Source organism: Monodelphis domestica, chromosome 3, assembly GCF_027887165.1.
Source record: "Monodelphis domestica isolate mMonDom1 chromosome 3, mMonDom1.pri, whole genome shotgun sequence".
Taxonomy (NCBI): domain Eukaryota; kingdom Metazoa; phylum Chordata; class Mammalia; order Didelphimorphia; family Didelphidae; genus Monodelphis; species Monodelphis domestica.
This window is the reverse complement of record NC_077229.1, coordinates 474,673,615-474,692,242: the sequence shown is the minus strand read 5'-3', so window position 1 is coordinate 474,692,242 and position 18,628 is coordinate 474,673,615. Positions and strand designations below refer to the sequence as shown.

Sequence of the window (18,628 nt, the reverse complement as noted above, 5' to 3'; positions counted from 1 at the left end):
GATAGTTCAATTATTCTTAAATTATCTCTTCTTGATCTATTTTTAGTCATTTGTTTTTTCCAATGAGACATTTCATATTTTCATCTATTTTTTATTCTTTTGATTTTTATTTTGTTTCTTTATATCTTATGAAGTCATTAGATTCTCCTTGCCCAATTCTAATTTTTGAGATATTATTTTCTCCACTGAAATTTTGTGCCTCCTTTTCCATTTGGTTAATTCTATTTTTTAGAAAATTCTTTACTTGAGTGGATTTTTGTACCTCTTTTACCCTTTGGCCTGTTATGTTTTTTAAAGTATTATTTTTCCTCATTTACCAAGCTGTTAATTCTTTTTTTCCATTATTTTCTTGCATTTCTTTTCCGAATTTTCCCTTTGCCTTTCTTATTTGATTTTTAAAACCCTTTTTGAATTCTTGGGATTCTTTTTATGCCTGAAACCAATTCACATTTTTTTTTTCCTTTGAGTCATTGGGTATAACTGTTTTGACTTTGTTGTCTACTTGTTAGCTTATGTTTTGACCTTTCCTGTCACTGTGGAACTTTTATGGTCACGTTATTTTTTGTTATTGTTAGTTTTCTTTTTTGTTGCTGTTTGATCTTTTTTCTAGTCCATTTCTTGACATTTAACTTCATGTTAATGTTGGGCTCTGCTCTAAGGATGGAGGGGGATTTGTCCCAAGCTTTAGTTTTTTTGTGCAGTTGTTTTCAGTGCTAGTTCTGGGGCTCTGTAATATTTTAGTTATTCTAAGGTGTTGTCACTACTCTCCTAGCCTGTACTGTCTGTGAGTGACCACAAGCACTATTCACTGCCCTGAGACCGGGTTCCTGTACCTCTGAGGCTGTTCTTGTTGTGGGGGTGAAGAGATGCACCCCTGGGGTTCTGGAAGGATACCTTTTGCAAGAATGCAAGACTCCAAAACTTAGCTTAAAAATAAAAAGAGAAATTTATTAATTTAGAGAGTAATGTTGAGAATGGCCAGGAGGATAGCAAAGTGGAACAGCAAGAGGGAAGGCTGCTCCTTGGGAGGACAGCATGGATGGAAAAGCTGTCCCCCAGACGACATAAATTCTGGGGATTTTATACTCTTTTTTTTTTTTATAAAAACCCTTACCTTCCGTCTTGGAGTCAATACTGCGTATTGGCTCCAAGGCAGAAGAGTGGTAAGGGCTAGGCAATGGGGGTCAAGTGACTTGCCCAGGGTCACACAACTGGGAAGTGTCTGAGGCCAGATTTGAACCTAGGACCTCCCATCTCTAGGGCTGGCTCTCAATCTACTGAGCTACCCAGCTGCCCCCGATTTTATACTCTTTACAACAGATGCTGTGTCATAGTGTGAATGTGACTTAGAGTGCTAGTCATTCAGGCATTTGGTGGGGTGGGGTGATCATCTGACTGGGGTCTGCCTGGAGACATAAAGATTCCTTAGTTTTAGGGAACAGACAGATATCTGAGATATAGCCTGATAGGATCAAGGTGTAACCTGGAGGTACATCTCTCTGTCCACCTTAAATCTAGACGGCAATCATCTCAGGACCCTAGAGGGATCATTGGATGTTTTTAGGCTCAGAGTCATGAGGATGTAAGGGAGCAAAGGAATTTCACTGTTGCCCAAGTTTCTGGGGGTACAATGCCCATGTCAGTTCTCTCTAGTGTACCTCCTAGCCTTGGGACTGTGACCTAGAACTGGAACTATATATGGGCAGTAAAATAAGAGTCCTTTACCCAGTGCCAGAAAAGGGTCCCCTGTAATCTTCTGACTACTTGTCAAACACCTTACCATCCAAGGGCTGAGAACTCAAGATGCCACTGTTGCCCATTCAGTTGCCCCTAAGGCCTCTTGCTGTCTTGCTGGAGCACAAGCTACACTGGTGAAGCTGGTGCTAGCCTGGCCTGCACTTGTTTGCACTCACTCTCACTGAGACAGGGGTTTCCTGCCAACCTCCCAAGTCATCTTGGCCTAGAAAACTTTTATCCCATCCTTGCTCCAGAATTCATTTTGATGCATTATGTTAATGTTTAGAGGACAATTTGGGAAAACTCAGGTAAGTTCCTGTCTTTATTCACCATCTTGTCTCCTAGCTCCATTTTATTTACTTTTGAAAGTGAAATCTACTAATGCGAAAAAGAAAGCTAGAAAATATGTATATACTAAGAAAAGAGGAGCTCTCTAGCAAAGTCCCAGACTTTTCCTTTAGCTCTTCACATTTCCTACATGTGTAGATCTAATGTTCCCTTTTGCAATTCCTAAAACTATATATATAAAGTCTGGTACATGAGCACTGTGCTCATTAGAGTCAGCTTTTGAATATATCTTTAATGTTTTCATGATTCGTGGAGCCCTACGAAAACTCTACCCAAGTTCTCTGGGAACCGAAACTTCTTTTCTCTAGTTTCATCTCTCTTGTGAATGGCAGTGCTAACCTTGTTAGTCTTCAATTTATCTAATGAATCTCTTGATTTAATTTCCCACCCACTGGGAAAATTCGATTCTCATGTTGTGCTTTCATGAATCCTAGTCACAAGAACATGATAAGATGGAGAAAACCACACTAGCCTGTTTGAACTGTATGCTCTCTTGACTTGTTCTCATAAATCAAAAGGAGCAATATGAAACATATATTACATATACATATATATGTATGTAAGTATGTGTAGTAAGCAAAGACTCCTTGCTGCAAAATGATTGACAAGGAGCATGTGACACAGAGGCTGGGTCAAGATTCTAAGGTCCCAACTGAAACCAGACTTCTGGGAGAAGGTTCTGGAGTAGCTGTGATTTCCATTTTTCTACAAGTTTTCTGACTTTTTGAGATACCAGCTTGAGAGGAGAAAAACTGCTTGAACTGGCTGCTGGTAGATAGACAAAAGACCAAAGAAGAACCATCCCTTCTCTGCTGGACCTATTTTGGACTTTACCTCTGGGATCTTGGCTCATTTACTAGATTCTATTATGTGAGGTTCCTTTTGGGGGGAACTTAACTTATTTAGCCTAGATAAGTTAGCCATTAGGATAGTATTAAGGAAATTGGGTGTGGGGATGACAATGTGGAATCTAGAAGGGCTAACAATAGACCTTGAGTTAGTTCTGATGGGGATGGCTAATCCCATCAAATGCCTCTTTTTTTTTTTCCCCTAGAAGGGTCTCCCATGGTATCACATCCAGTTTTGGGATCTTTGGCTTATGAGACTGACCTGCTACCTACTGCACTATAACTCAAGGTCTATGACAAGATCAAAACCTGGGGTTTCTACTTCCCTACTAAATAAACTGGGGACTTCTAGATTCCATGTTGACAGGGATAAGATTAAGAACTTTTCCTTCTCCTTTGTTACCCTCCTTTCTCTCCTATTCCCCATCAATAAACTTAAACTATTTAGATGTTTCCCTCTTGTCTCTTTCCCTTAATCAATCTAATAATTAAACATGTATGTATATGCATATATATCACACACACACACACACACACACACACACATATATATATATGACAACTACCATGTAGACTACCTACCTCCCTAAACTAGTTATTCCTTAACCAATCTGTAGGCACATCAGCAGCTCCTAAATATAGTTTAGATACAGACTCAGTCTATCTTTCAGCCAAATGTCCCCCCCCAGGATATTCTATAGTTAAGGTCCACTTAATTCACGGCGATTCTGTTTGTCTTTGGGTCCAGCCTGACCATCTGAATCCAGGGGCTGATTTCTCCTCCAGCTTCTTTTCCTCATGGCTAGATATTCTACTCTCTTTCCTTCCAATATTTTCTCTCTTCTCCCTGGTTTCATGATTCTGCTTCTGGCTAGAGATGTGTCCCCCACAATCATGGTCTTCTCCTGGAAGAAATCACTGCACAGCATAATTACTGGCTCATAGTAACACTTAATAAGTGTTTGTTGTCTGACTACAAAGCCAAATGTTTCAGTTTCCCAATGCCAACCCATACTCCCTTTGCCTCTCCTAAGTTTGTGCACTGGCTACTGCATGCCATCTTGTTCCCAGCCCTTCGGCTTGCTTTTATTTTTTTTGGATCTAGGAGGGATGATGTGAAATGTGAGACCCATGACTCATCATATGGGGAGCAAGAACTATAAATACATAATATATTAATGAGGCTGGAGGAGTTAGTGGTGGTGGTGCCTGTAAATATAATGTCAAGTCATAGTTTCAGAGTTAGATTCCAGAGGCCAAATACATGTGACTAAAGATCAGTAGAGGATCTCTAGGTGGTAGTGAAGAACCAGCCCGGGAGCCTATTTTCTCCCTGACCCCCTACCCCTAGAGCCCCTGCAGCCAAGTTACCATACACTGTGTGAACTTTATGGCTAGGAGCCATAATGACCCCTAACCCCAGGAGTTCCTGTCCCTCCCCCTCCTGACATATGCCAGGAACTGATAACACCCCTGACCCCAGGAGCTCCTGTTCACTACTCCCACCCCAGGAATTCCTAGGCACTCCCCCTACCACAGAAGGATATAAAAAGCCTGCAAACCCCAGACTCAGGTCCAGCCATTTTTAGAGTGCTAAGCCCAAACTGCAGTTTGTTAATAAACTCCCTCCTGTGTGATACGTTGTTGGTCTCTTTGTTTAATCCTTGGGATCACAATCCGGCCGTTCAGTAGTCTCTGAAATATGGACACAGCTCCCTAATCAGTTCCCCAGCACTGACTGGAGTGATTCTCAGACTTGAAGATGGCAGCAGTAACTGGAATAGGCAAGGACCTCAAGAAAAAAGGCAAGACATTCTAGGGAAAGAATCAGGGCTTCTGGCTGCCTTTTCTGTTGTTTGTTTCTTGTAAGAGCATTAATTCCCAAGTATTCCCTTATATACAAGATAGGTTGGTGGCACAGTAGATAAAGTCCTGGTCCTGGAATAATGAAACTTAAGTTCATATCTGGCCTTGGCCACTTACTAGCTCTATGACCTGGAGCAAGTCACTTAACCCTCTTTGCCTCAGTTTCCTAATCTGTAAAATGATCTAGAGAAGGATATGGTAAACCACTCCAAATTCTTTGCCAACAAAAACCCAAATGGGGTCACAAAGAGTCAGAAATGACTGAACACCAGCCACATTTACTTGTATTGGACAGAGTAGAAGTTATTTGGACCGAATTCAACAATCAGTTAAATCTAACAATAGATTTAACTGGGTTTTTTGTCCACTGAATTGACTATTTGATAACAGTAACAAAATGAACTACTTATTTTGGTTCTATATTAAGACAGCCAAGACTGTGATACAATTAGATATAAAATATCTATGCACCCTGTAAATGTGAAATTAAAAAGTGTTTGTGGCAAATACACTTCATGTTTCCCATCCCTGTTTCTCCCAATTCAATAAGTGACATTTTTAGGGAAACATAAATTCCAGCACATTCTCTTTTCTTAGTTTTGTCATCTTTCCATATCATGTTATGTACTGATTCTCTTTGTACTAGTACATTGTAAATATCAGAATGTTCTGGGAGATAAATAACATCGCCTAATATCACTAATTACTAACAGCACAATTATGCTGGGGCTGATTGTCACCAAGCTTCAGGATCTTCATCTTGAAATGTAGTGTGTATACAATTCATTTAGATTGCATTCATTATACAGATTTTTTAATGAAACAAAGAGATTGTGCTTTCAATTTCTACAAGTAGAGATAGTGATTAAAATATTTATGCAGATATGCATATTTTGTTCTGTTGACATTCATAAAGTGATTTGTTTATCCAGCACAATGTTAACACCTTTAACAACAACAAAAGAGGGCAAAACAAATTTTGCATTCTTGGTTTTGTTTTGAGAATGCTCATAGGATAACCTAATTTATTTAAAATTCTGCTCAAAGGAGAAAGGCCATAGCTTTAGAAAAAGTAGAAATTACTGGGCTAGTTTTGACCATGGTAAATGATACTTATAAAATGGTTAAAGACTGCAATTATCTTCATTTGGTTTTTCCATTTGGGGGCTCTGTTTGACATGTATGCTAATGATTACATTGTTTACTCATGAAACAAATAGGAGAGGAATTTTTGCCTTGCAGATCTCCAGAGTAGCCTTTAGGTAGCTTTGTGGGCTTAATAGGTATGAATGCCAAAAACTGTTTAAATTCCATTCCTACCTATACCATTTGTCCATTATGAGACCTTAGAAATATTGACATTGGTTATTTAGGGCTGCCTTATTTGCAAGTTAACAAAACTTGCTTTGACTATCATCCAGATCTGTCCTAAAGAGTTTCATCATATACATTCCTTTTCATCTATGGTACTACTAGATAGATGAGTGTGCGCAAAGACACTTGTGCATGAAAGAGATTTAAGTGGAAAAGTCGATGCACAGGGACAGTCCCACTCTCTCGGCATTGGAAGCCTGGGTCCATTGGCCAAGTCATTACACCTGGAGACTTCCTCAGCTTCATTGGATGGCTGTGTTGTCTTTTGTGCTCCAACACGCCCTAAGCACTCCAAAGTGCTTTGCTGCATCGCCCTCTCAGCTGTTGAACCTTCTTGTTGGTTTCTTCCATCTGTACAGCCCTTCGGCTACACATGCTGGGTGAGCAAGGCCCAGGTTCACCAGTGGTCTATGACCCGATGGCTACTCTCACAAGGTTTAGCCAGCCTGTTGAAGCTGTTGCCCGGGGTGTGGCCACTGCTGCATGCTAGCAGCTACTAGGAGCCACAAGTGAGAGCTGGGTGTCAGGTGGGGGTCAGAGGCTGGAGAGCTGCCCTAGAAGGGCACAACAAGCCCTCCATACCAGAGATACTACCCCTCCCTGAACACCCCATACATCCCATGTGTATGTGTTATGGGCCGGAAGGATAACCTTTTGGGGTTCGGGAAGGATACCTTTTGCAAGCATGCAATGACTCCAGAACTTAACTTAAAAATAAAATTTAAGCTAAGTTCTGGAGTGGTACATATATCATTGTTCAAAAACTATTTCTATGTTATTCATATTTGCAATAGAGTAATCTTTTAACACCAAAACCCAAATTATACCCTCATTAAAGTGACTATTTAAAGCCTAAACCCCAAATCATATATCCATATAAACAAGTGATAAGTTTTGTGGTTTGTTTTTTTTTTCATTTTTTTTTTCATTTCTACTCCCAGAATTCTTTTTCTCAATGTGGACAGCATTCTTTCTCATAAATCCTTCAGGAGTATACTGGATTACTGCATTGCTACTAGTAGAAAAGAAGGACCTGTGACTCTTAACAGGGTTACAGGGTTAATCACTGTGTTTGTCTTGATCAGTTCCCTTCCCTCTTCTACTACTTTTTCCTTATTCCTATTATTTCCTCTTTTCTGTACCAGGTTCCCTGAACTGATCAGGGCATCCTATACCCAACATCCTTGCTAAGGGATCTAGCTAGAAAATAGTCCATAATTAGAGAGCTTCACCTGGAATGATTATGTTCTGCATTTTCTTTTCACCAATAATTAGTTCAAAACCTTAAAAAGGAGTTATTTCCCCCTTCAAGTCTGTCTACCTGTAGTTTTATAGGCTTTCCTTTTATATTAGAAAATCAAATATAACAAAGTATATGTTAAGAAAGTGTTATCACAACTTGATAGATGACAGAAAAGCAACAAGACCTTGCCCAGAGCCCATTTGAAACAGTATATATTCTAATCTTGACAAGAATTCAGGTTTACCTTGACAAGTCATTAAGCCACTCTGTTAACTTTACCATTTTTAAATATGGATGGCCACCTTCTAATGATAGCATAAGAATTTTCAAAAGGATTAATAGTATCATAAATTGAGTTTTCTAGAAGCATTAAGTTTTATAGACAACAAAAACCACTGGTTTCTCTAGTTGTAATGCAACCCCTGTTGAGGTCAGCATTCCTTCTACAGAACCTTTGGTTCACAAATCCTGAGACCCAAGGGATTCTTCCACTGTAAGAAAAGGCAACACTTCCCTTATAAAGTTTGTTGTTGTTGACTGTTCAACAGCAACTAGGAAGTGGCTGATTGGTCTGAATTCTGGTTCTTCAGATAGTATGGTGAACAAGCAACACTTGGGTCAATGCCTGGCACATAGTAAGTACTTGATAAAGGCTGATTGATTGGCTTATGGAACATCTCCCATATCCATCCCCTTCTTTCCAATCACATAAGTGCCCCTCAAGTTTAGACCATCATTACCTCTCTCCTAGAAAACTGTGCCCTCAAGTCTCTCTCCTCTCTAATTCATCCTCCATACGTTTGCCCAAGATTTTCCTAAAGGACAGGTCTGACCATGTCACTTCCTTAATCAATTCCATCAGTTTCCTAGTACCTCTAAGATCAAATATAAACTATTTTTGGCATTGAAGGACCTTTCCAGCCTGATTGGGACACCCTGGTAGAAATAGCAGTGGGAAAGTCTGAGAGTGCAGCAACAGGCCAGACAAATGGCAAGAAGATGGCCAAAGAGACTGTGATAAGAGATTGTTGGCTAGATTAGGGGAGGGAGTGGGAGGGAAGGGGAGAGAGACAGAGATGGATAGGAAGTTAGACATGAATATCCTATAAAAACAGCAGATAAAAATGAAAATAAAAAATTTTTAATGTATGAATACAACCCCTTTGCTATGGAGGTAGAGATCTAGAGGTATGGAATGTTATATATGCTTATAGAACTTGATTAATATTTTGTTTGATTTTGCTAAACTGCTTTTTTTCTCTTAAAATGTTTTTTAATGACAAAGAATGGATGGGGAAAGCATGGGGGAAATAATATATTTGTAAATAAAAATGATATAAAGACAAAGCTTATCAATATAAACACAATACAAAAATTTGGCCACTCCTAGATTCTATATTGTAGTGGTTAGCATAAACCAACAAAATTTCATACATAATTTTTTTAAACCTCCTTATACCCTCTTAAGCTTTTGCTAGAACTACAAACAAGAGGATGTAGTTAATCTCTTAGGATTTCTTCTCCTGTTCTTGTTGTCTACTTTGCAGGAGGAGGTGCCAATGACTTGCAATGCCCAAAAGGCTAATAACAGAAGGGTCTATGGAAGAGAAATAAAGTCTAAAACAAATCACAAACTTGGATCAACAGACTCTGAATGACTGAAAGTCAACTATAGTTTAAAATGGAATACTAAACTATGTCTTTTCTTTCAGGTGGGAAATGAGGGAGGATGAAACACTGGAAGAGGAAGAAAAAGTGATGCTGGAGTACTTGAAAACAATGTGTTTGATCCAGAGCTCTTCTGCCTCAGATAACCCAGAGGAACAGTAATCTGAAGGGGAAAAAAATTTAAAAAGGCAACTGTTATATTTTAGGAAGTCATAGCATGCCATGGAGCGTGTTTCATCTTAGAATCAGAATACACCTCAGATGTGCTGTGAAGCATGAAACCATGCTTAAGTAAGCCTTGTACTGAAAATGAGTAGTTATTAAAGCATAAGGAACATGGTGGTGTTATATATTTTTATTTTTTAAATTATAGTTTAAAATTAGCTTTTTAAACTTGTCTTCTTCTATGATATGGTAGCTGCTACCTTGTCTTTTCTTTGAATTCCTTTATTTTTTCTCTTTGTATTCTCAAAGCATTTGTGATAATAGGCCAGGTTCTTGGAACACATCCCTCTGGATTGTTGGATATATGTGGACCATTACTAAAACAGAATGATATTTGTAAAGAGATCGTGGTCCTCCAAGCCCAGAATTGTGGAGGCATCTTCAACTAGTCAGCCACTGTTGGTTCCCAAATTGTCACAAAGCTTTTCCTTTCTCCATATTTGTTGATTAGGCCTCCATCTTAATTTTATAGCCACAGACCTAGGTCAGTTACTATTCTTTCCCCTGAATTTCTACAACCAATTTACCAGTCTCCCTGCCTCTGGCCTCTTCCTCATCAGACTCTTTTTCAATTCAGTAAAAAGAATTCTTTTCCTAAGGTAGCCTTTGAATCCAGACACTGTGTTTTCCAGAGCCCTGCTGTGGGCTTCTCTGGTTGTTCCCATTAAATTAAGTTACTTTAAATTAAATGAAGTCCAAAGTTGTGTTTTAAGGTCCTCCACCAGTTGGCCTCCCACCTTACCCAATCACCCTTGTCTCCCACACTGACTCAGACTTTCTGCCAAATAAAAAAGCAGAGCTATCTTGTCCCTGAAAGCTGGCAATTGTATTTATTCTATCTGTTAAAAGTATCTGTGGGAATATAATGACCTTCTCTCATCTCTGAGCCATCACACTTAACATTTCCCCCACCAGAAGTGCCTCTCCTCACCCCCTCACCACTAACAAAATTCTTCTTTTGCTTTCTCCCAGACTCACCTCTGTCTAAGATACATTTCTAGAGATTCACCCGCCCTCAGGCATTCCAGCCACTGACTCTCCTTCATATGTCATTAAGGGTCTACTCTTCTGGCTACTACAGACTTAGAGTTAGTTTATAAAGACTGATTTTTTCTGGCACTTGCATTTATATACATTATTTACATGTATAATTGCTGTGATTATGTACTTATCCTTGAGGGCTTGATAGAATATTCTGCATAGAGTGGGCACTCACTAGCTGTTATGAAATGACTGACTTTGAAAACAAGTCCAGGAGTGAGGCAATTGGACTGTGGAATAGCCTATAAAACAACTGATCAAAGACCCATCTTATGGTCCATTTAAAACTAAATGGGATCAAACATGGGAAAGTTGGCCCTCTCCGGGTAAGTAACATATCTCTATATTCTATAATTCTTTTTAAATATTTCTATTTTTTATTTTAAAAGGTTTTTTTTTTGCTTTGTTTTATCGTTTTTTTAAAAATGGGTTGAATGCATCAAGAGATGGCAGCTACAGAGAATCTCTTTCTTTATTTCTTTAAATAAAAATGCACAAATGGCCCCTGTAGCTGCCTGCCAAATAAACTACTTTATTTTTAAGAGTGTACTTTATTTGGCCAGTACAGTCATGAGCCTAATGCTTTAGGACATGGCAGAAGGAATTTCTTAAAATGGAAGGAAATTTTTTTTTGTGACAGATGAGGCAGACTAGATTAAAAGTATGCAGCTTGTAAATAGTTATGAGAAGAAAACTTTAAGAGTTCTGGACGTGCCCATCTTATTTTATTAATCCATTAAGTCAAAATAGCTTATTAATCCATTATGTTGAATATGAAGCTTACTACAAATATTCTAGCAATCAGCATAAGGCAACAGAAGACTTTATTGAAGTGACTTTGGTGGCTTTGTGCTATTCTTGAAGGCGAGTTGAACGTTCTGTATTGAAATGAACACTAAAATGGAAACTTACTATAAAAATAAACTGACCTGACAATTTCATAGAACTTACAAGATGTCCAAATGTGAGTGGCTTTTCATGTTGACTTCACCTACCTAATGGTCATCTCCTAAAATCTGTGAGGCATGAACTAATTATACCAAGTGTGAGGTATTTCTCTATCAATATTAGCTAATGGCAGGCACAGTTCTTCTGGAGTCCATGTTTTCCTTTTTTGAGCCCATTTCAAACTGAGGGAGAAATTTTGAGGGGAAGGGGTGTACAGGAACAGCGAACAAATGAGCAGATCTTTTGGCTCTGGACTATATTAGCTCCATGAATTTACTGTCAGAGTAAGTGTCAGAAGGTGTATAATTAAGAATGTTAAATGACATATCACTGATTTTTTGGGGGGGAAAGACAGTTTTTGATTTATACTCAATGCCTTTCTTAAAGTACAATAAGGAGTGGTACTTCAAAAGACTCTCTCATTTTGACATTTATTTCACAATGACAAAAAAATGAAGAGTACAGATGAAGCCAGTACTGTTTTACTGGATTTACCTCATAAGACTAGTGTCTTCTTTGCCTGGGAAGCATGAATCAGCCTAGAATTTGTCTTAAATTTATTATATCTTTTAGGAGAGAATTAGCCATATAATTATAAACAATCAATTTTATGTGTCTCTTCTATTGAATGTATTTACCTCGTGATGGATTTAGCCAATAGATTTATAAACAGATGAGTATTAATACTATTAATTGCTACTACACACATACATATGCATAAATGTTAAGGAATCCTGGCTTTTATTTTATAAATCTGTACAATATGTATTGCTGTAATCTCAGGATAAGTTTAGAACTTTGTTACATAAGTACCAACTGTAATCAAAGAATGAGAAATAAAAAGCATTTGTTTCTACTGGCTGGGTATGAGTCATAATGTTCTATTACCCTATTCCATACACTCTTGGGGAAAAAGACCTTCTGGCAGTTTATAATTAGTAATTTTTAATGTAGAGTAACTATAAGTGGAAGCTTCAGTGAGAACTATTCTTTGTGTGAGCACAGAAAACTCTTGAGCATTAGCAAGGGGCTCCACTAACAGTGGGTGCCACATTAGCCATTCATTGCTCCACTTAATGAAGAAATGTATCTGTTTTACCTTAGAGAAATCATTTCAGTAGAACTAGGTCTAATGCAATAAACTCCTACTCATCCAGAATCCAAAGAATGAGGAAGTCCAAATAGCCAAAACTTTCTTCTTCTGAGTATAGTACAAATATGTAATTGATTACATAGAAAAAACTATGTGAAACCTTCTTTAACTTAAAATCATACAAGATTCTATGGCAGGTGCAACAATGGAGATATCCTTGTTCAAGGACCTGCTGAGTCTTGACCTGAAGCAAGGTGTAAAGACATTTGTCAGCATCAAGGAAGATATCCAGTGTCAAATCCAAGAAAAAGGATTCCTGTTAAAAATCATCATCTCATAGGTGACACCAAGCTAGTTATATTGAACTATAGAACACTGTCAAGCTGGAAGGAAATCACTAAAACTATAGCTAGTCCACTAAGTGAGGACATATAGACAATATAGTGGACAGAGGACTAGCCTTGGAGCCAGGACAACCTGAGTTCAAGTGTGAGCCCAGCTCCATGATACTCAATATGTAGAAATTTTGAAGTGCAAACACTAGAATCAAGATAAGCATAAAAAGATAAGGTATGGGGAAAATATCTCCTAAAATCTATATAAATTGAAGTGTAGGGATTGGGGAGAACAATGGAAATTTATACTTCCCTTTGATTTGAACCATTTAAAGGAAGGAAGACTATATACATGCATTTGCATGCATAAAGCAGGATATAGAAATAGAGTTTATTCAACAGGGAAACAGGAGGGAAAAAGAAAGGAAAAAAGAAAATTAGAGGGAGAGCAGATTAAGGGAGGATTATTCCTAAGTAAAACAAATTCTAAGGTTGTACAAAAATAACTGGTAACCCATTTTGAGATGAAAAAGAATGGTAACCTGAGACAATGCCCATAAATGGAAGAACAAGTTATGGTATGTAAATGTGATGTAATTCTGTGGTACTGCAAGAAATTATAAAGGAGATGGATTCAGAGAAAACTGAGAAGACTTGTATGAATTAGTAACTGAATAGAATAACTGAAAGAATTAGAGAAGGCAGAGTTCTGCTTATTAAAAGAACAGAAAATATATATTAAAACAAAAACAAATAAACAAGCAAAAAAGTCTATTCTAGCTCCAAATCCTATATTTTTAAGTACCAGGCCTTCTACCATCAGTGCTCTTTCTCAGTCATTCCATAACTCAGTAGGGCAAAGTGCCTGGCAAATAATAGGTGCTTAATAGTTGTTTATTGATTGATTAACTGACTAAAGGCTATCAGATATGGGTAGAAGGGCCACTGATATTCTAGCCTTCACTCTTATAATGAAGAAATGATGTTTCACTTTGGTGTTTGCAATTGTATTTTCAGCTCCTTAGGGAACACTAGAAGGCTTTCTTGCAAGGAAGGGCCAGCATGTTGAGTGTACCACTGGTGGACAGTGATGGGAGGACATGCATAGGCTGCACAGCCTGGCCAGGTGAGGATAGGTTGTAATATGCTTTGTGGAAATACCAAATCTATTTGATTATTTGAGGTATGTACCAAGATAGTCAAGGAGGCCTTTCAAAATTGATGGCAGAAAGCCTTAGAAAGCATCTAGTCCAACCTTCACTTTCCCTATTCCCTATACAATAACCAAGAACTTAAGAGAAATTGGTTCCTGGGAAACAGAAACCTCATCAGAAAAGAATGAATCAATGTATGACCATGTGTCAAGAACAGAGAGAATCACTAGTACAATATGGAGTTTACTAAAAGACAAAGTGATTTGCTAAAGATCATGAAGAATTAATAGCTAATTATCAATCAATAATGAGCCAGGCATTGTGCTGGCTGCATAGGATTAAAGTAAAAAGCAGGAAAATCTAAATGGGAAGACAATAAATTAATTTTTAAATGGCAAAAATATAGAGTTAATAAATACAAGTATATGCAAAATAGTTAACTTACAAAATCATTTTAGAAGGAGGAAACTAGGACTTGGAGAGAACAGGAAAAGTTTCATATAGATGATGGTGCCTGAGACACATTATAAAGCAAAGATAACTTCTGAGTTATAAAATAAGGCAGGAGTGAATCACTGGCATAGAACATGGCCAGAGCAATAAGGACAGAAAATATGAGTGGGGTGTGTGTGAAGAACAGAGAGAAGACCAGTTTAACTGGATAATAGAATGTGGCAGGAGAAATCATATCTAATGAGGCTGAAAAGATAGGTTAGGGTCAAGTTATGAAAACCTTTAAAATATTAACAGAGAAGTTGCTTGAGTAGGAAAGCTATATGGTCAGATTTACTTTTAAGAAAATTGCTTTGGTACCAATGTGTTGTGTGGACTGGAACGGGAAGAGAAGAAGTAAGAAGACTAGTTAGAAGGCTATTGAATTAATCTAGGCAAGAGATGATGAGGGTCTGAACTAAGATGGTCACTCAGTCCTGTGATGCAAGTCTCTCTAGATACTAGACCAGTGAGGTCAAACTCAGTAGGAACAGGGACCACTAAACCAGAAATAAGGCTTCAGATGGGCCCCATATTTAGAAAATCAGGCATGTTTATGAATTTCTTTTTTTCTTAAATATTCTAACACATGAAAATCAAATAGGAACTATAATCTGCCTCTGGCTGTATGTGGGAGAATGCCAACCACGTGTTTGACCCCTCCATCCTGGACAACTTATTCCAAGATACTTATCTTTCTACCAGGAAGAAAACTTGTTATTGAAACATCAGCATGTATATTAAAAATGTGTTTTATATCTGATATGAGGAATGTATTAGGGGAAATCTCAGCTGATAGTTTCAGATAAGCTGCTCTATTCCTTTTGATAGGGCACCTCTGTGGGCTTCTGCTGCCATCTGCTGACTATTTGCTACATTATGGCTTGAGGGTAACCAACAGGTCTCAACCCAAGGGTGAGTCAGGGGGTGTCTACCCCCAGGCATGTAAAGACATCCCCCAGATGAAAGGGCAGATGAGAATAATTTGTTCTGGTGACAATGAAGATAGCAGAAGCAAGTGCTGGAGAGCAACCAGAGCTTATTCAGAAGTTGAAGACGCCAATGTCATCCATCCAGTGCATCCTGAGCCATCACCAGCCATCTTGATTTTGTCTCACCACTAGATGGATGGATAAACGGATGAATGGATGGATGGATGAATGGATGGATGGATGACTCTGGAAGGGAATGAGGCTGATGTCTTTGTGCAAAACTGCCTCACAAATCCAATTTCTGGCTAGTCAAAAGACATCACCAGTGACATCATTGTGGCCCTCTGAGTACAAAGAACACTCACCAATATTATAGTTGATTTGCTGAGTTGCTGTTGGTCACTGCTGCCTCCACTGGGTTCTTAACTGGATTCAACTTCTTCCTATAGAGAAAGGGTGATTACCAGTGGCTATTGGTAGTCATTTTGTGATGTAAACCCCAGCCCCCTATACCTAGTCAGCCTTTAAAATTTTAGTCTCTTCTGATCTATTTTCCTATTGTTACTCAGCATTTCTCAGTTTCAACTCTTATCTGAGTTAAGGTCCATTTTTAAAAAACTCTTATTATAAACTTAAATCATTCTAGAGGTTCTGCTTACCAAAATTTCAAAGAAGATATGAGGCTAACCCTAAAGTCTCAAAATCTGGATCATCTACACTCCCATATTTACTTCAGATTACTCCACTTCCTCCCTCCTCCTCCTCAGACTGCCAATTCTCAGTTTTTACAGACTCCTCCTCCTCCATAGCTGCCACTGCCATAATCAAAGTTTCAGTTGACATGATTAGCCATTATGGTAATTACAGATGGCCCCAAACCTAGACCTGTCCCCTTTCCGACCCATGCCTGAGGCTGTGATAGCTATGTGGCTCACAATCTTGCCTTCCTCCTTGCCACAATCCTTTAGATTCCCTAAGTAGTACTTTCCTCCTTGACACTTCACCACCCCCAGGTTTTATCTATTTATCCTTGCAGGTGATTCAAGCCATCTGTGAGCCCCCAATCACCTGAGGGAGAAAATGCTTCCTTTGGGCATCTGGACAGAGGGATGGGGCATGCAGAAATGTCCTCAGGTGCTAGGAAAAGGAGGAACAGAGCAGCTCCCCAGTACAGACACTGCATGCATGCAACAGCTTTGCCAACACAGCCATAGGAGAACAGGCTGAGGGAACTAGAAATGCTTAGTTTTGAGGACTGAGACTTAAGAGCGTTATCTTCAAATATTTGAAGGACTGGCACATGGAAAAAGAATTTAAAATTGTTGTTGAAAGAACAACAGTTCACATTTTTGGTTCAGGACAGGTTAAGTTTAATTCAGGCACACTTAGGAATAGAAAATTTTAGAATTTAGAATTCAGAATCCTGAGCATACAGTAGACATTTATATTTTATATATCTGTTTTTGACCCTGTTTCATTTTTTTTTTTAAGTAGAGCAATTTGTTTTACACTATAGTTTGTTCTCAAAAGCAGCATAACTCACAACTGATCTTACAAGTAGAGTATTTTCCTTTGGCATAGGTTGAGGTGAGCTAAAATTCCAAGAAATGCGCATGACTAGTTTTATGTGTACAGAAGCTAGTTCCAAAAGAGAATCATTCATGTGAAAAAAAAAAAGATAAATATAAGGTCTTTCTATCTGGTCCTCCACATAATCCTCTTTTGAAGATTGAACATCTTCATCCAGTGAAAGTCATTTTGAAAATCTCTGTAAATAGAGTCAGCAGCTGGGATAGTAATTAGGAGGAATAGTTGGATGATGTTGCCCAAGATGGCAGAGAAACTTGGTCAGCCATATACAGAACTGTAGGACAAGAAAAAGTTTAAATAATAAACAGAGAGATTAGTACTTGAATGAGTTTGTGGACCTAAGACAACATGCCTAAACTAGAGAATCAAGGAGACAAGATCTAAATTATGTATTCAGTTGTCACAAGGTATAAGTCCACATAACATATGGAGGTTGGCCTCTCTAAATTCAAATTGATCAATATATGTGTAGGAGGAGGACTCGACTATGATGTAGACTCTACCCTGAGAAACAAAGAGAAAATCTCAAGTGACTGTTCTTGATGGAGAAATTTTGAAGTATGGATGGGATGCTTATAGATTTGGCAGTGTTATTGGCAATAATTTCCAGGAATACAGAGAGATCAAGGATAGATCTATCAAGTTTATGAACTTCCAAGATACAGTCATGGGAAATTTGAAGCATATTCATGTCACCAAACTATTTTAATTATCTGTTATGCTTTTATGGTTTGGCATGGCTCACATGATTCCAAATATGGTTCTAAGGAAACACTAAGCCAATAAGTTCTAAAATTAGCATAGATCCTCCAGACCCTTCACTTGCTCTCTTCCTTAAATGGAATACATATCCTACATACATCAACACCCTTCATTATAGGGATTGTGAAAACTTTGGTACGTAAATGAGGAAAATGAGTGACTTGACAAGAAAATTATTCCCATTGTATTCTTACCACCATGGATTTAGAGATACATAGTGAAATTGAATATACCATAAGGTGTTACAGGTTGATAATTCTGGGTCCATCTAAATAAAGATCTGAGAGCCCTTGTCAGAGGTTGAGATCTCACGGTCTGTCTGAGAATGGGTCCGAGTGCCCTCTCCTTCACTTTCTTTTAGCTTCCCATAACAAGATTGCTGGCCATTTAATGAACCCCAGATGATTCCTGGAACCATTATCTTACCCCAACCATTACCATACCAGGTGTTGTATCTACATTCTTGTTACACTTGCCCAAGGACTTGTCTCGAAGGATTGCTTTCACTTTCTATGATCTGTACCTTTAAAAGATTTAACCAGCTTGCAATAAACTTGTAGGCACTTGTCAGCAGCAACTGTGACCCTTCTGACTCCAACCTTTGTATTCTTTCATTTTTCCCCTCACCCTTACCTGGGGAACTCCGGTCCCGTCCAACCCTTGCGCAAGGCTTTTACAATAAGCATTTGAGGGGGCAGCTGGGTAGCTCAGTGGATTGAGAACCAGGCCTAGAGATGGGAGGTCCTAGGTTCAAATCTGACCTCAGCCACTTCCTAGCTGTGTGACCCTGGGCAAGTCACTTGACCCCCATTGCCTAGCCCTTACCACTTTTCTGCCTTGGAGCCAATACACAGTATTGACTCCAAGACAGAAGGTAAGGGTTTAAAAACAAACAAAAAAAAAAACAATAAGGCATTTGAGGTGTTTCCTATACTAGAGGAGCATATTACAAATGAAATTAAAAGTTATTTG

General features: G+C 38.5%; 1 protein-coding gene across 3 annotated transcripts in view; it reads left to right on the top strand.

Moving 5' to 3' along the window:
• KIAA0825 (KIAA0825 ortholog) overlaps positions 1-12,154 on the top strand; it is a 554,607-nt gene extending 542,453 nt beyond the window's left edge. For all 3 annotated transcript variants that reach the window (XM_007487289.3, XM_007487287.3, XM_007487288.3), the window contains one exon: positions 9,129-12,154. In XM_007487289.3, coding sequence (XP_007487351.1) covers positions 9,129-9,246 — 118 coding nt within the window. In that variant the 3' untranslated portion in view covers positions 9,247-12,154. The remainder of the gene's footprint in view (positions 1-9,128) is intronic.
• Positions 12,155-18,628: the final 6,474 nt, after the last annotated feature.